A 15560-nucleotide genomic window follows, 5' to 3' on the forward strand; every position below is an offset into this window, starting at 1 on the left:
AAAATATACATAAAATGAATGTCGGGATGGTGTTAGTACTATTACTAGTATTATCAAAAGTCGACAGACACGTTGGAAGCTATGCCTAGTTTAGTAGTAGTAGTACAACAGTTGTTAAGGGCATTGATTGCTTCGAATGTTTACTGTGATGGTGAGTTCAACAGTCCATCTGTGACAGGGGTTCTCAACTAGACCTAGGCTAGACCTATATCGCAGTAGGGGAAAAAATGGTTCATTGAATAAACACTGAATAAATTTTACACGACCTCGGCACTACCTTACAGATGTGTGTGAATGCTTTTTATCTCGGTAGGAATAACTCGGAAGATCGCTGGTTACAATTTGTTACTTTTTGTTAAATTTAACTTCACGTGTGAATCGGGTATACCTCTTTGGAATCTTCAAAAGTTTGCCACTATTATTATCATAATATGCTAACATTTCAACATCACATTTGTTAAACACAATTTACTTATCCATCTCCATTTTTCACTTGTTCATGCCTTCCAATTACAGATTCCTTCTCCTACAGGGGAAAAGGTAAATGTGCGCATGAAATTCTCTGCCACCTCATTTGTTTAATTATATATTTTTTTTCATTTTTTTGCCTGTCTTAAATCCCAGTGTATAAGCTACAAATTTTTACACTGAATTTTAACTTGTTTTTGGGTGTGGTTTGTATGACACTAGTAACCATTCTGTGATGAAAAATTTTAGACCACAAGTCTCAGATAAAATCTATCTTGGAGAGCAGGGACGGTCAGTTGCACATGCACATGGTGATACTGTGAAATACCGTACTTACCCTTTATTATGTGTGTATTCAATCATCAAACAAAGGTTTCTTTTAATTACCAATTGATTATAATCAAGTTAAAAACTTTTAAATAAAAAACCCAACAAATTCCTAACTATGCTATTTGTGACCTGGTTCACAAAGTGAACTACTGTAACATCTCACAATTACGTACCCCTCCATCCAAACAGAGTTTGTAAATGAGGAAGTTTGTGATCCAGAGATTTTGAAATTTCATAGCATCTCAGTGGTGAGGGTATAGGCCTATGCTACTTCATACAGGGCTGCTAGGTAGGGCTAAGCCTTGCCATGGGAGCCAATTTTTGTCACAAAATATGACTTGGATTTTATTATTTTCTACAACAAATAATAATAATGATATACAGAAGCCAAAATTTAAAGTGATTAAATTGAAGTGATTTCCAAAAGAAAACATGACCATTATGGCAAAAACGAGTATATTCTCTTTCTTAAAGATTGCGAATATATTGAAATAGTGCCCCCAATGAACAAAAAGTGAGATTGCTGCGGTACAGTAACGGCCTGAACAAGCATGCACAGCTTAAAATGGAATATATCCCAGCCTAAAACGATATATATATTTCTTGCTTTAAGCAAAGTTTTATATCAATTTATTGGTTTAAATGTGTTCTTTTTTAGCTGATGTAACATTTTATATTACTTTTTGAAGACTTTTCAATACAACTTCGAGTGTGTTTGTAGTAAAAAAGATGGTTTGTAATTACATTACCGCAAATTAAGTTTGTAAAATCGAGAGTTTGTAATTGGGAGGTTCGTAATTGGGAGATTTTACAGTACAGTAATGGGTTTAAATTTTGAACTCGTTTTTGTAACTAGCTTGCTTTGTTGTGGTGTAGTTGTTAGTAGAATACAAACAAATTTCCAGATCTGGTAGGCTTTTTAATGATTCAATATTTTCAAAAAAAAAAAATCATGCAGCAGTTTGTGATTTCCCCCATGTACATTGCTGCAACATCATATATTCAGCATAGAACTCTAAACAGTTCTAGTTGTGTATTGTTCAGTACTAGGCTTAATAAGAGTTCCAATACAATATGTATAATATTTTTGGAACACATTTAAGCTGGTTTATATGCCAGTGACATACAGTAAAGGATACTGCATATAGCTACATTCACATCAAGCCCGAATCCGGTCAGGAGCCTGGACAAAAAATCGTGAGTTGCTATGTTTCTCAAACACTGCATCCACATCGCGCACGGAACACAGTTGTTCAGGTTAAGTATGTATGCGTTCGATTAGTTCGAACCAAGCAAGCTTGTTGCTGATTGGTCCAAGAAAAAAAAACTTACAATTTCAGGATACAAATGGCTCTCAGATCCATTAGTCCAGATCCGGAGTCCAGATTGAAAATCGTACGAATTTGATGTGAACGGTCCTATTCTTTACCACTGAACCCATTTCTCACGATTTTTGCTCCTGATTCCAGACCGTAATCCGGGCTTGATGTGAACGTAGCTTAATTCAGGTCACAGTTAAAATTGAAGCTTTGTACACTGGGGCAGCTTTTACACTGGGATTTACTCTATTAGTTACAATATTAATGATGCATGGCTTATATATCTTATGAACATTTTCTACTGTATAACATTTTTGTTGCAGTTTTGTAAATGTCATATTCTCCATAGAACTTATTACAAAATATGTAAACTTTGACATTTTTAGCACTATAATTATTTGATTTTAAGCTATAAAACCTTTCTTTACTTACTGTAATTTACTTTTTAATTAATGTTTTTTAGAAAGTATAAATAGATTTTGTGAATGAAGTTTGGTGGTCTTTTTGCTTCTCAATTTTACTTAAAGTTGCACTTTTTCATGGTTTATTTTTGTATATGTTTCATATATATGTATTAAGGAATCACATCAAATAAAATAATTTGTTGCCTTTTATTTCTGCTCCATCAATGAACTGCTTCACCAGCAGACAGAGTACCGCTGTAGTACTTTGCCTGCCAAATTGCCAAAGGATTTTTGTGTGCAGCCGTCTAGTGAAAATACCATAGACACAAATCCAGACCTTAGTGGCAAGACTAAAGGACTTGGTCAAGCATTGACAGAGGTTAATATTTCCAAGTTAAGATGTTGGCTGTTTGGTTGTTGTCTGTGGAAACTATGAGGGCACTATTAGTTATTGCCAATATACAGCACCTGAATGCTTTGCTTAAATTTCCCATCATGCTTCTCATTCCCTTTCATCTTCAGACATGTATCATTGCTTGCAAAATGATTTAATTTAGTTAATTGTAAAGGTTATAATCTAAAAAGTAAAACACATTTGAGTCTTTGCATATTATAATTTTTATAAACTATGTACAGGTGTGGCCATCATAAGTACTGTAATTATTTCTAGGCTTGCAGATAGGTTATGGTTCATAGATACATAATTGATCTTAATTAGGAAAGTATAATACATACTCCAAGTATTGAAATACACGCCATCGTGTTGGGATTCAATATTTCGACATTAATTATGTCATCATCAGGAATGATCTTAATTAACCTTTACAATTTTCTATTTATCAATCGAATGAACCTAATTTAAAAACTGTAACTACCAGTACTTTTCTTTTTTATTTTCTTTGTTGTTTAAAATATATGTTAACATGGGTATATCTTTGCTTATTCTTATGTTTTGATATGAATATGAAACCTAATTCATGCTTTTGTTTTGTTTACAATCGATGTACACCACTCATCATGTTTTTAATTCACCACATGATTTGACGTCACATAATCAAGTGAAATTATTTTATTTACTTATGATAACAATAATATGTAATACAACAAAATGAATATATTAGGTCAAAAAAAATAAAAATTAAATAAAAATTTAAAAAAATAAAAATAAAAAAGAGATTATACAACAAAAATTAAATATCTAGACTACATCTATAACTGAATTGAAGTATTAAACAATATTTAAATTTAAAAAAAAAAAAATTAATTGTGACATAAATTAAATATACCAATAGCTAGTACTTATACCTACAAATACACATGAATGCATACATATATCTATGAAAATAATATACATAAATGTGCATGCATATATATATAGTAGCATATTATGCATACCCTAATAGAACACTTGCACAAGTGATAAGATTTTCATTTGGCAAAATAAAGATATTATATTATATATATCATGCATAAGTGGATATGTGCATATGAATATTATAAGAAGCTTATGTACGCATATAGTATACAATTATCGCACAGCATAATTTGCTTACCAACCATGTGTAACCATTAACATGTATATGTGTTCTAATAAACCTACAAATATTGAATTTTTTTACTGTCTACTTTAGAACTCCTTTCTGTGTTTGAATATTGTGAACTTCCTATCGGCTGCTAAACAGTTAGTCTGTGTACACATTTTAATTTTGTTCTCTACATATTTGTAACTGATATGTAAAGTTTAGAGTTTATTTCTACTTCTCAGATCCGTAGTTCTTTCCGTTCTGCATTCTCACGGAAGAAGAAGACAAGTGGTACCACAACTGACGTTGAGGACTACGAAGGTGCAACAACCGCTGTGAACAACATGGGAATGAAAACATCAGCATCAACGCCAGCGTAAGTTATTTTTAAAATGTTCTATTTACTATGGAAATGTGAAGTAATGCAGGAATACCCGAAACGATTAAATATCATTACTAGTAAGCTATCCCTAAGTTTTGAATTGCAAGTTGGTAGTGCAGTAGTAAGGAATTGGACATCAAAAGTAGCAATCTATCTCTACTAATTATTTTGTGTGAGTTTTTTATTACATTTATTTTTGTTTTTGTCATACTATCATATTGTCGGAAATAGGAAAAACTTTTGCTGAATGACTTCCACGTTAATCTGCAAATGTTTAAAAAGGCAGAAAACATGGGGCCAGGAAATTGATATTGTCTGGGTTTACAGTTAGCATTATTACCATGAATCTTGCATTATGTTTTTTCTGATACATCCAACATATGTCATGTCTCCCCAATAATGACTGACAAGTACTAGAGCAATACACACGTGCAGGATTCACATCACAGGAAACCACACTTATGATGTTAGTTTGAAGGCTGTACTGGCTTCTAATAGAATCATTAATAGTAGTGACTTGCTGTTCTTTGGTGCATGATGCTATGCTGAATTACTTGATCAGCCATGTCCTTTTTAGCTCCTCGAACTTGGTAGGTGAATTATTATTTTGTGAACATTCGTTGTTCTGATTACTAGCCATGTTTAACAAGGCTGATTTATTAAGAAGGCACTTATTATTTGTGCAACGTTACAATTGGGACAATTATTATGTGTGTGTTAAGTTGAACTTATTGATTTGCAGGATCTTCGATCTGGAGCAGGCGAATGAAACAATTGATCAACTAAAGAAACAACTGAGGGAACGGGAAAGTAAGTTAACTGATGTGAAACTAGAAGCCCTCAATTCACAACACCAGGTAGAACAGCTGAGAGACCAGATGTCAAAGCTACGTGTAAGCAAACATTATATTTAATACTTGCACAATTAGTTTACAGCGAGATAAATTAGTTAGTACAATCAGTGCATATATTATTACTAATGAATTTTTCCTTGTTGTGGGCACATAATGCACAGTGTATCGATTTATTATTCAATTCCTTACATATATGAGGCATGTTGTGGCAAAATGGCTAAGTTGTAGCAAAAATTGAAATTCAAGTTATTGGTATTTTCAGATACTGTACCTGAGTATGTCTTTAAAATGAGGGGTCATTCATTCAAATTGGACATTTCAGGCCTATGTTATTGGAAAGTGAAAGTACAGTACTCTTAGAGTCAAGATAAACATGATTTTGAGTAATTGCCTTTCAAAGTTATTTGTGCATACATTGTTTAATAGAATGAACTATGAAAAATAACGTTAAATAAACAATTTGTTAACCACTTCCAGAATTGATACTTTGGGACATGATTAATAAAACATTAAACTGTTTGTTTATAGTGAAAAACAAATTTGGATTTTTAGGCAATTTTTTGAGCTCCCTTATTTTATAGCTCATTTACTCAATATTGTACTGTGCGACAACTTAACCATTTCGCCACAACATGCCTCGTATTAATCAAATATATATCATATTATACTCCAATGACTTTTTTATTTGAAACTTTCATGTTCCTTCCTTTGGTGTCCATAATCTTTTGATTAATTTAATTGCATTTGTATGTTATTGTTTCTAACTTAATAAACTTTCACAGAATGAAGTAACTACACTCAAACAGGAGAATGACCGGTTAGCACGCCAAATGCAAGGTCGGCGTAACTTGAATACAAGCCCTTCACAGGTTTCACTGAGCTCTGGAAGTTCGTCCACAAAACGTCTGAGCAGAGAATCACTAGGTAGGTCAGGTAGTCAGTATCTGTACTCATTTGACTGAATTAAATTTTGGTCTCAAATCATACGGATAATATGACATTACATGGTAATATATACATGGTATTACTTTTTATAAAACATTCAATGATATATATTCCCTTATAATATTGAATTGCCACCATTTTCAAGTAATTTAGTCTTTGTGAATCTGCTAATATTCAATGGATTGGATTTATTCAGTGGATTGGATGTATTTCAGCCCTTAGCTGAAACACAAGTAGAGGCAGCAATGGGAATTTGACCGGGGACCTAGAGATCTCCACGGTTCAGCGCACACACAGTGGCTACCACCAGATTAGCTGACTGAGCTAAGCTGCTCTCATATCTGTTTGAAAAAGGACCCTGTATTTCTGGTCTGTTTAATGTTGACACTCTATGCCTAGCCTAGATATCTGTGTTAAGGGATTGCCTTGGATATCTTTATTTGGAGATTATGTAGATTACAAGCATAAATTACAAGCATTCTAAATCTATATAAGCTATTGAAATTTGTTGCTTATTTTTCAGATCGTCAAAGGCTCAGTTTTGCATCAGATCACAGTGGTAGTCTTGGTAAGTTATGCTTTACAATTCTGTCATTTTCTGTTATTATAATATAGATTTTTCAAACAAATGTTTAGGCTAGGCATATATATTTATTTACCAAATGTTTAAAATAATAATTATTCACTTATGAATTTTACATTATTGGTTCCTATGCTGTAAAACAAAAGAAGCTTTGTAGTTGCCCATTGCGTTTGTGATAATGACATCATCAAATTTGTCATGCATACATGTAGTGTTGTTCATGTAATTGCGCCCTGTTGTTTGAAAACAATATTGGATAATATTAAAGCAATACACAAATACTTTATTAGTTCCCCCCCCCCACCTATCCAAATAATCTTGTATTATATAATACAGTGGATTATTAATGAAATCCAGAAGTAGTTGATTGACGGTTGACATTTCCAAATGATAATTGGACTCTAGAGAATGTACAAAAAATACGACTAACTTAGATTAGAGTACATTAAAAGTCCCTAACATTTCTACCTGGTGCCAGGCTAGTTATCTGGAGGTCGTGGGTTCGATCCCCACCCGAATGACTTGCAAATTTTAAGTATTTGGGAACGTACTGAGTATTCGGTACAATAATCATCAGGTAGGGCAGGTTAACATATTTAAATGATAACACATCAACATTACTGTTGACTCATAATAACCCTCATAAAAATATACTTACTATATACTTACTACCATATGTACTATTTTATAATTACAGTAATTTGATATATTGTGTTATTTCCAACAATATCTATAATTTATATTTTAGATATTCTTCTTGATGATAGCTCTACTACCAATGGCCAAAGAATAACAATTGCAGTTGCAAGTGGTTCATTTGATGACACTAAACATCCGGAGGTAAAAATGGTGTTCTTGCTGTAATTTCATTGATATCTATCATGTTTGTTTATGTTGTTATAAACAATATAAACATAGTCATCATGGGGTTAAAAGAAAAATGAGGTCACAGAGGTCATGTTTGCTTTGTAAACACATAAACTGGTAATAAAATGACTTGTAGAAAGCTGAAATTTTGTATGTAGGTGCTGTCTGATGTGTAGTTGAACCGCTGTGAGTATCTAAGATTTTTTTATGAATAAAGCATTTTCAGAGGGATAAGTAATGCATGCATATTGAGGAGGTACTGTTACAGAGGGATGACTATTGCATGCATATGGAGGTGCCATTGGACACCTGCCCTGGAGAGCAGCTGAGGGTTTTGTTAGAGGCATAAGTAATGCATGCATTTTGAGGATGCACCATTGGACACCTGCTTTTGAGAGAAGCTGACAGTGTTTACAGTGCACACATTTTGATGAGGTGCTGTTGGACACCTGCTCTAGAAGGGTTTTGTCAGAGTTATGAGTAATGCATATATTTTGAAGAGATGCCATTTGAAAGTTAAAAGGTGACACTCGGTATTGAGAAACTGACACTGTTTTTTAGAGAGATAAGTAACATATGCATTTTAAGAAGTTACCTTTGGACACTTGCTCTGGAGAGAAGCTGAGGGCTTTGTTAGCGTAATGAATGATACATACATTTTTAGGAGGTGCCATTAGGCACCTGCTCTGAAGAGAAGTTTACTGTTGCTTTCAAATGGATGAGTAACACATGCATTTAGAGAAGCTGATAGATATTAGATATGCAACAAGATTATATTATATGCAAATACTGTATTTATCAAGTGGTCATGCATATAGGCATTGATAGACTAATGGATGAGGTGTTTGGTGTAATTTTATACATTTATATTTTTCAGAATAATCAAGATGGCACAATATTGATAGGAAGTGTTGGCATTAGTACTAAGACCAATTGGGATGCATTAGACAGTGTGGTCAGAAGGATCTTTAAGGTAATGCAACATTCTCAAAAATTTAAATGTGAATCCTCTTGGGTTCCTCTAGAACATTAAAGATGTTTGGTCATGACAGCCTTCATTTGTAAAGAGATAGATAGTTAAGCTGGTGACACCTTTTTCCTAACTGAGCATACTGCATCAGCCAATCCTGAGGAGTGTGTCTCTAAAATGTGTCATGATTTGTCAATGAGAAGATGCTGTCTGTAAAATATCCAAAGCTTGTTTTTTAAAAATTACTCACGCCTTTAGATAGACCTTTTCCAAACTGGGTCAACATAATGGTTATGCAAAATAGCACTTGTACGTATTTTATTTTGGACAAATTCGTAAATTAACAGCTTGTCATTCAATCAATTAATCAATATAGCAAAATACACTGTACGGGTCTGCAATGAAAAAGTAATTCTCACACAAGAAAAATGTTGAAGGATCACCTTTACATCCCAATGCATACCTTCTAAATCCTAGGATCTTGGTTTCAAATTCTGTGACACCCTAGGATGTTTTTTATCTCACAAAAATGCTACATCTCTACTCTCAAACCTTTGGAATGAGACTTAAAAAATAGTTTATAAAGTATTATTTTATTTGATTAATTTATTATTCAAGACAGCCTTGAATATTATCTGGCCTTCTTGGATAAGATGGCCATGTAATCCTCTATAATAAATCTGGCTAAAATGGAGGGGTTTTATGGAATGACTTTTAGCGATAGCCGACAAAGCACCGCTGAAGATGAAATTCTTTAATAATTTTACTAATTGCGTATGAATACAAATTTTTCTTTTAGGAATATATATTGAGGATAGATCCTGCTACCAATTTAGGCCTCAGTACTGAGAGTATTCACAGCTACATTGTTGGAGAGATCACCAGGACCAAAGACTCTGATCCCCCTATGCTTCTACCTTGCGGTTACTTGGTTGGTGACAATACATCTATAACCATCCAACTCAAAGGTGTTATGCAGAGCAGTCCAGATTCGCTGGTTTTTGAGACACTCATTCCAAAGCCCATACTCCAGCGATACATCAGCCTACTGATGGAGCACAGGCGGATCATTCTCTGTGGGCCTAGTGGCACTGGCAAGACATTCCTTGCGCAGAAACTTGCTGCGCACATAGTTCAAAGGTTAGTCAGATTTCGACAATAAATCTATTCCATCATTGTTAACAATATTTCAGCAGCATCTTATTGTTAATTTGTTCTATGAGATTAATTATTTGTATAGTCAATGGTGCCACAGACATTGTCCCAGTAATCGACATGTGAACTCAAACTGCGAGCAGTTGATTTATTGATCATCATTGATTATCATTATCACCATCATCACCACTGCCATCATCATCATTGTAATCATCATCTGTCCTTATTTATTTTTGTTATGTCATTGGTACATACACAATATCCCCACACTCTATGTTGACTATGCATAATATGATTGATTAAAGATGCGCTGTCTGCCAAAAATATCAGAAAAAAATCTCAAAAATTAAATTAAAATTGTAAATAGCTTACTGTTAAATAAAATAATTTTTTAACTGCCATCTAGATACACATTGCAAAAAATAGTTTTCCCTGATTTACAGACAATTTACTATTTACTTTTCTTAAATTGATTACCAGCCAATTTAAGGGCCCACGTAAAAGAAAATAGGAAATGTGTTATTTAACTGGATGTTAATTGATTGTGGTTTTTTTTTTCTTATTCAAATTTTTATTTGTAACTTTATAACTTATTTATATTTATAAAGTTTTGAAAACTGGTCTCACAACAGAAAAGTGAAAATGAAGTAATTTTTCAACATACAGTACATCTTTAAATACAGTTGTTATGCTATTTTTTATTGTATAGGTCTGGGAAAGAGGTGACAGATAGCAGTATTGCAGTGTATAATGTAGACCACAAGACCAGCAAAGAACTACGTCAATACCTGACCAACTTAGCTGAACAGTGTGAATCTGAGTAAGTCGTCCCATTTCATTTTCTAGTATACTGCGCTTGTGCTTGATATAATCTATGATGTGGTAGTAGAATATTTCTGTAAAATAGAATTTTTATTTATAATTTTTATTTTCATTAAGCAATGTAGCACTTAATTCTGTAAGGTAATCAATGTTTGCTCCTTTTCAGTTCACCTGATATTGCCAAAGTCGTTATACTTGATAACTTGCATCATGTGACATCATTGAGTGATGTCTTCAATGGGTTCCTCAGCTACAAATACCAACGTTGTCCATACATTATTGGTACAATGAGTCAAGCTAGCTGCTCAACTACCAACCTGCAACTTCACCATAATTTCAGGTATTAATCCTTTTTCCTTCATAAAAATAACATTCAAGATTAATATTAATCTAGTCCATGCTGGGAATGGTATAAATTTTTATATTAAGTCATCATCAAACATTAGGTCATGATGTCCTAAATTCTAATTGACAGGTGGGTGCTCTGTGCAAATCACATGGAACCTGTAAAGGGCTTCCTCGGCCGCTACCTCAGAAGGAAATTGGTAGAGAATGAAGTTGGCAAGAATATGCACAACAATGATCTCATTCGGATTCTTGATTGGATCCCAAAAGTCTGGATACATTTGAATAAGTTTCTTGAGACACACAGCTCATCCGACGTGACAATTGGACCAAGGCTTTTCCTGTCCTGCCCGGTAGACATCCCTGGATCTCAAGTATGGTTCACAGATCTCTGGAATTACTCAATTGTCCCATACTTGTTGGAGGCTGTCAGGGAAGGACTACAGGTAATTCAAAAGTTTGATAGTTTTGAAAAATTTTTTGTGATTTTGTTTCTTTTTAAAATTAAACAAAAATATAAATTCTTACTTGCATACTACGTTTTGCTTTCTGAATTAGACTGGCGACGTTATTATAAGATATATATGAAATTATTTCAAGATTATATAGCAAAAAAAAAAACAACACTTAAATTTGTTTTTGTTGAATATTGAGTGTATATTTTACTGATGTGTTGTTATGGGAAATTGACATTTTAAATTACTGTATATTATCCATGCTGCTGCTGTTAATATCAAAGCAGAATTTGTGTGCATGTTATCTATACATCTATAGAAATATAAATACAAAATATATCCTTACAGATGCATAGGATTCTTGGTTTACCATGTAATTCTTTCTCATTTTATAGCTGTATGGTCGCAAAGCATCATGGGATGATCCCTCTGAGTGGGTTGTTGATAGTTATCCATGGACTCCTAATAGTAGTCAGGAATGGCCATCTTTATTGCGTCTACGACCTGAAGATGTTGGTTTTGATGGGTATAGAGAGCACATTGGAACTAAAGGATCCCAAGGAACTCAAAGTGATGTTGAAGGTGACCCACTGGTAGGTCTTTTTCCCATTTTTATTTTGCCTCAGTTGTAAATTTAAATATTCTAGGTTGTAGATCAAAATATGTTTGTCCACATTATAAGGTGTTCATACTGTTGAAATTAATGTTAACAATTTGCAGTTTCCTAATGTTTGCAATTCTAAACATTGCAAAAATTAGTATATTTGTACCAAAATTCCCAAATATAAAACTTATAAAATAGAGAATGCTGTTGCTAATTATAATTAATATTGCTTGATACAGAGATTCAATCTGTCCTGGATGTCTGTATATACATCTACATTGGTAATGAGCATGGATGTCAATGACAATGATGATATAATTGCATGGCTTCCAGATCTGGATTAAAAATAATAACTATTATTGTTGTTGGAAGGGGTGAATGTTGCATCTTTCTTCAGGCCTTGAATCTTTTTTTTAGTAAAGTATAGAGGGCTACCTTCTGATCTACGTTTCCAGTGGTAGCATATCTAACATTTGTCCACTGGTTTTTCTCCTTTTTCGCTTTCATCACAACAGTTAAGTATGATTATGCATTTGCAACAGGCATCGGGCTACTCAAGCCCACCAGGCAGTGAGGGGGTCTAGGTAGGTCTGTGTTGTGTGTCTGTACATCATTGGATGAGCATTGCATGTTGTGATTGAGCATGTCTATTTCAACAGACATTCCCAAGATCATTCTTAAAGGTCATTATTACATGTGACAAAGTTTTTTTTTTTTTTAAATCCTGCTACCTAAGATCTCTATTTGTATTGTTGTTCTAATGAATGGCGTTAAATACTGTATTATGGATTTATATTTTAATTTCTAGTTTTATTGCTTTGCCTTACATATTGTGATATTTTGTTTTAGTATTAGATCATTTTTCTTTCAGCAAACCTAGATGTTACAGTTAATTTCTTTATTTCTACAATCTACTTCTGATTTTGTTGATGTAGTTAAATATAGTTTTTTTTCTTTACATATAGCTGCTTTGCACACTGGCATTGTAATAATTTATTTATTATTGCCACTGGTAACATTTTCTTATTATCTTTCTAGTTGACTATGTTAATGCAACTGCAAGAAGCAGCTAACTATTCCGGACCACAGAGCTGCGACAGTGACACAAGCAGCTTAAACAGTGTTGGTATTAGCAATGAACGACTTCATGATGTTGCCATAGAATCAGTTTTATGAAGATGAAAATTCAATTATGAACATGATGCTGACAGCGGTATAGAACTCTCAGCATTGATCATCAACATCGTCTATACGCCCATATTCAACCGTTGGCCTACCGGCCAACTCCGGCCTGCCAAAGATTTTCATTCGACCAGCGCAACACTGCTTAAAAATAAATAATTTTTCTGGCCGATTTTAAGTACTTACTGTAAAATTTAAATATGAATATAATATGATTATTTTCAACAATACATTTCTCCCCTATCAACACAATATCGATAACTCCATGAAATTCTGCTTCCCAGCATTTTTCATCAGTTCAGCAACAACATTGTAACAACTACATGGCACTCAGTAATTTTACGTATGACTATGCTATGATGAAGAGAATAGTGGAATGTTGCTATAGGAACTGGACCCCACCACATTTTATGATACAATATGGTGAACTTGTGATGTTTGTGAGGACCATGTTCACAACATTTAAGCATATTAAGGCATCTATTGTTCCATCTAATTTATAATTAATAGGTACTAAGACAGTACAAACAAATATAAATGTAATTGTGTTAATAAGTTTAGGTGTACATAATGAATCAATTTATAATTAAGGTAATAAATTGTTACTCAATGGTGCTATATATTATAATGGTTGCATTGATCAAAATGAGACCCCAAAGTATAGATTATTGTTCAGTTATTGTATACATTTTTATTAAAATATTGCCAAGTACACCTGTACTCTGTATGCATGTGTTCTATACCAAATATGCTATGTAGGAAACTTGTTTTTTAGCCATTGATATTATTATAATTATAAATCTTAGCTATTCTACAGAAGACATGTATTAAGTATAGGTGTTACCTACCCCACTCCTCACCATGTTGGTTTAGTAATATTAAGTGCTGTATTTCAAAGTTTGTCATTCTGATATAAGCTTGCTTTTAAATTTAGCATAATCAATTCTTATTCCATTTAAAATGTTTGTATCTTATAATCGGTTGTTGGTGACTCATGTAAGCAAATATTTAAACTTTTTGTTATGTGATGATTAATGAAAACAAATGATTTTAAAATTGTGTTATCCTAGGAATGTTGTAAACAAAATAAATTTACAATGTATTTAATTTTATTAAATTGGTATATCAAATGATTTAAAATGTGTTGTCATCCCTTAGTTGGTATAAACAATAGATGATATAAAATGTTGTTATCCCATGTTTGGTATATACAATATATCTAAAATTGGTTTAAAAACTGTTTTTAACTTGTACAAACAGAACTATGTAATTACTGTATGTTGTAAATTCATATTAAAATTAACCCAATATTTATGATTAAGCTTGTGAATAAATTTTTTACATGAAAGAAAAATGCTTTTTTGAGATACAAGATTATATATTTATTGTCTTTTCAAGAAAAGAAACCTTTAGTTTGGACACAATGTACGAGTAAAAAACAAACAATCTCAATGTCCATCTTTAATGGCTTAGCAACGAAGATCATTAAACACAAAAAAAAACTAACCAACTAGGTTACGAATAATCTTTCAAGATTAATGAATAAATAAGCATTTCTTCAAAACACTAAAATCACATTGGATTCTCTAAGCAGGTTTATTACTATAATATTCTACTGGAACTACAGTACTGAAGTAGGTTTTACAAAGAAGGAAACAAAGTCAATGTATTTTCCCAAATTTACGACCACATTTTAACAAAATACTGTAGATTACTGTAATATAATAATTTATTAATTTAATAATTTATATCGGTGGCACACACTCATACATGGTGGTTTCACGTACAAAGCAAGTAAAAAGAACACTATAAAAATCACAGATTTAACTGATAGTAAAATAGGTGATGTAAAATCCAAATATACTTTAATAAACATTCAATGATACGAACTGAGACAAAATACTGTAGAGTAATATAATAATAATTTATCAATTTAATAATTTATAATTTATTTATATCAGTGGCACATGCTCATACACGGCGGGTTCACATATAAAAACAAGTAAAAAGAAGTATAAAAATCACTGATTTAATTGATAGTAAAAAATGTGATGTAAAATCCAAATATACTAATGTTGATAAATATTTACTTTAAAAAACATTCAATGATACACAATATACTGTGGAGTAATACTAGTATACTGTAATAATAATAATTTATAATTGATATACATGGTGGGTTCACATACAAAAACAAGTGAAAAGAACACTATAAAAATCACAGATTTAATTGATAGTAAAAAAGGTGATGTAAAATCCAAATATACTAATGTTGATAAATATTTACTTTAAAAAACATTCAATGATACACAATATACTGTGGAGTAATACTAGTATACTGTAATAATAATA

General features: G+C 32.5%; 2 protein-coding genes across 8 annotated transcripts in view; one reads left to right on the top strand and one right to left on the bottom strand.

Annotated features, from left to right (window-relative positions):
* LOC117114301 (neuron navigator 2-like) overlaps nt 1-13435 on the top strand; it is a 137767-nt gene extending 124332 nt beyond the window's left edge. For 3 of the 7 annotated variants that reach the window (XM_033257928.1, XM_033257930.1, XM_033257932.1), the window contains exons 13-26: nt 517-540; nt 2763-2900; nt 4287-4420; nt 5169-5319; nt 6063-6204; nt 6749-6793; nt 7557-7648; nt 8553-8648; nt 9445-9785; nt 10510-10620; nt 10789-10962; nt 11098-11413; nt 11818-12015; nt 13065-13435. In XM_033257928.1, coding sequence (XP_033113819.1) covers nt 517-540; nt 2763-2900; nt 4287-4420; nt 5169-5319; nt 6063-6204; nt 6749-6793; nt 7557-7648; nt 8553-8648; nt 9445-9785; nt 10510-10620; nt 10789-10962; nt 11098-11413; nt 11818-12015; nt 13065-13202 — 2100 coding nt within the window. In that variant the 3' untranslated portion in view covers nt 13203-13435. Of the gene's footprint in view, nt 1-516; nt 541-2762; nt 2901-4286; nt 4421-5168; nt 5320-6062; nt 6205-6748; nt 6794-7556; nt 7649-8552; nt 8649-9444; nt 9786-10509; nt 10621-10788; nt 10963-11097; nt 11414-11817; nt 12016-12541; nt 12611-13064 lie in introns of all 7 variants that reach the window. The other 4 variants (XM_033257933.1, XM_033257929.1, XM_033257934.1 and 1 more) reach the window with 4 other exon arrangements.
* Nucleotides 13436-14255: 820 nt separating this feature from the next.
* Nucleotides 14256-15560, bottom strand: part of LOC117114304 (sialidase-4-like) — a gene marked incomplete in the record, with an annotated part of 11846 nt that continues 10541 nt past the window's right edge. The window contains 1 exon segment of the mRNA XM_033257939.1: nt 14256-15303.

This window comes from Anneissia japonica, unplaced genomic scaffold (genome assembly GCF_011630105.1).
Source record: "Anneissia japonica isolate Jap-2015-1 unplaced genomic scaffold, ASM1163010v1 scaffold2994_len2133135_cov197, whole genome shotgun sequence".
Lineage (NCBI taxonomy): Eukaryota > Metazoa > Echinodermata > Crinoidea > Comatulida > Comatulidae > Anneissia > Anneissia japonica.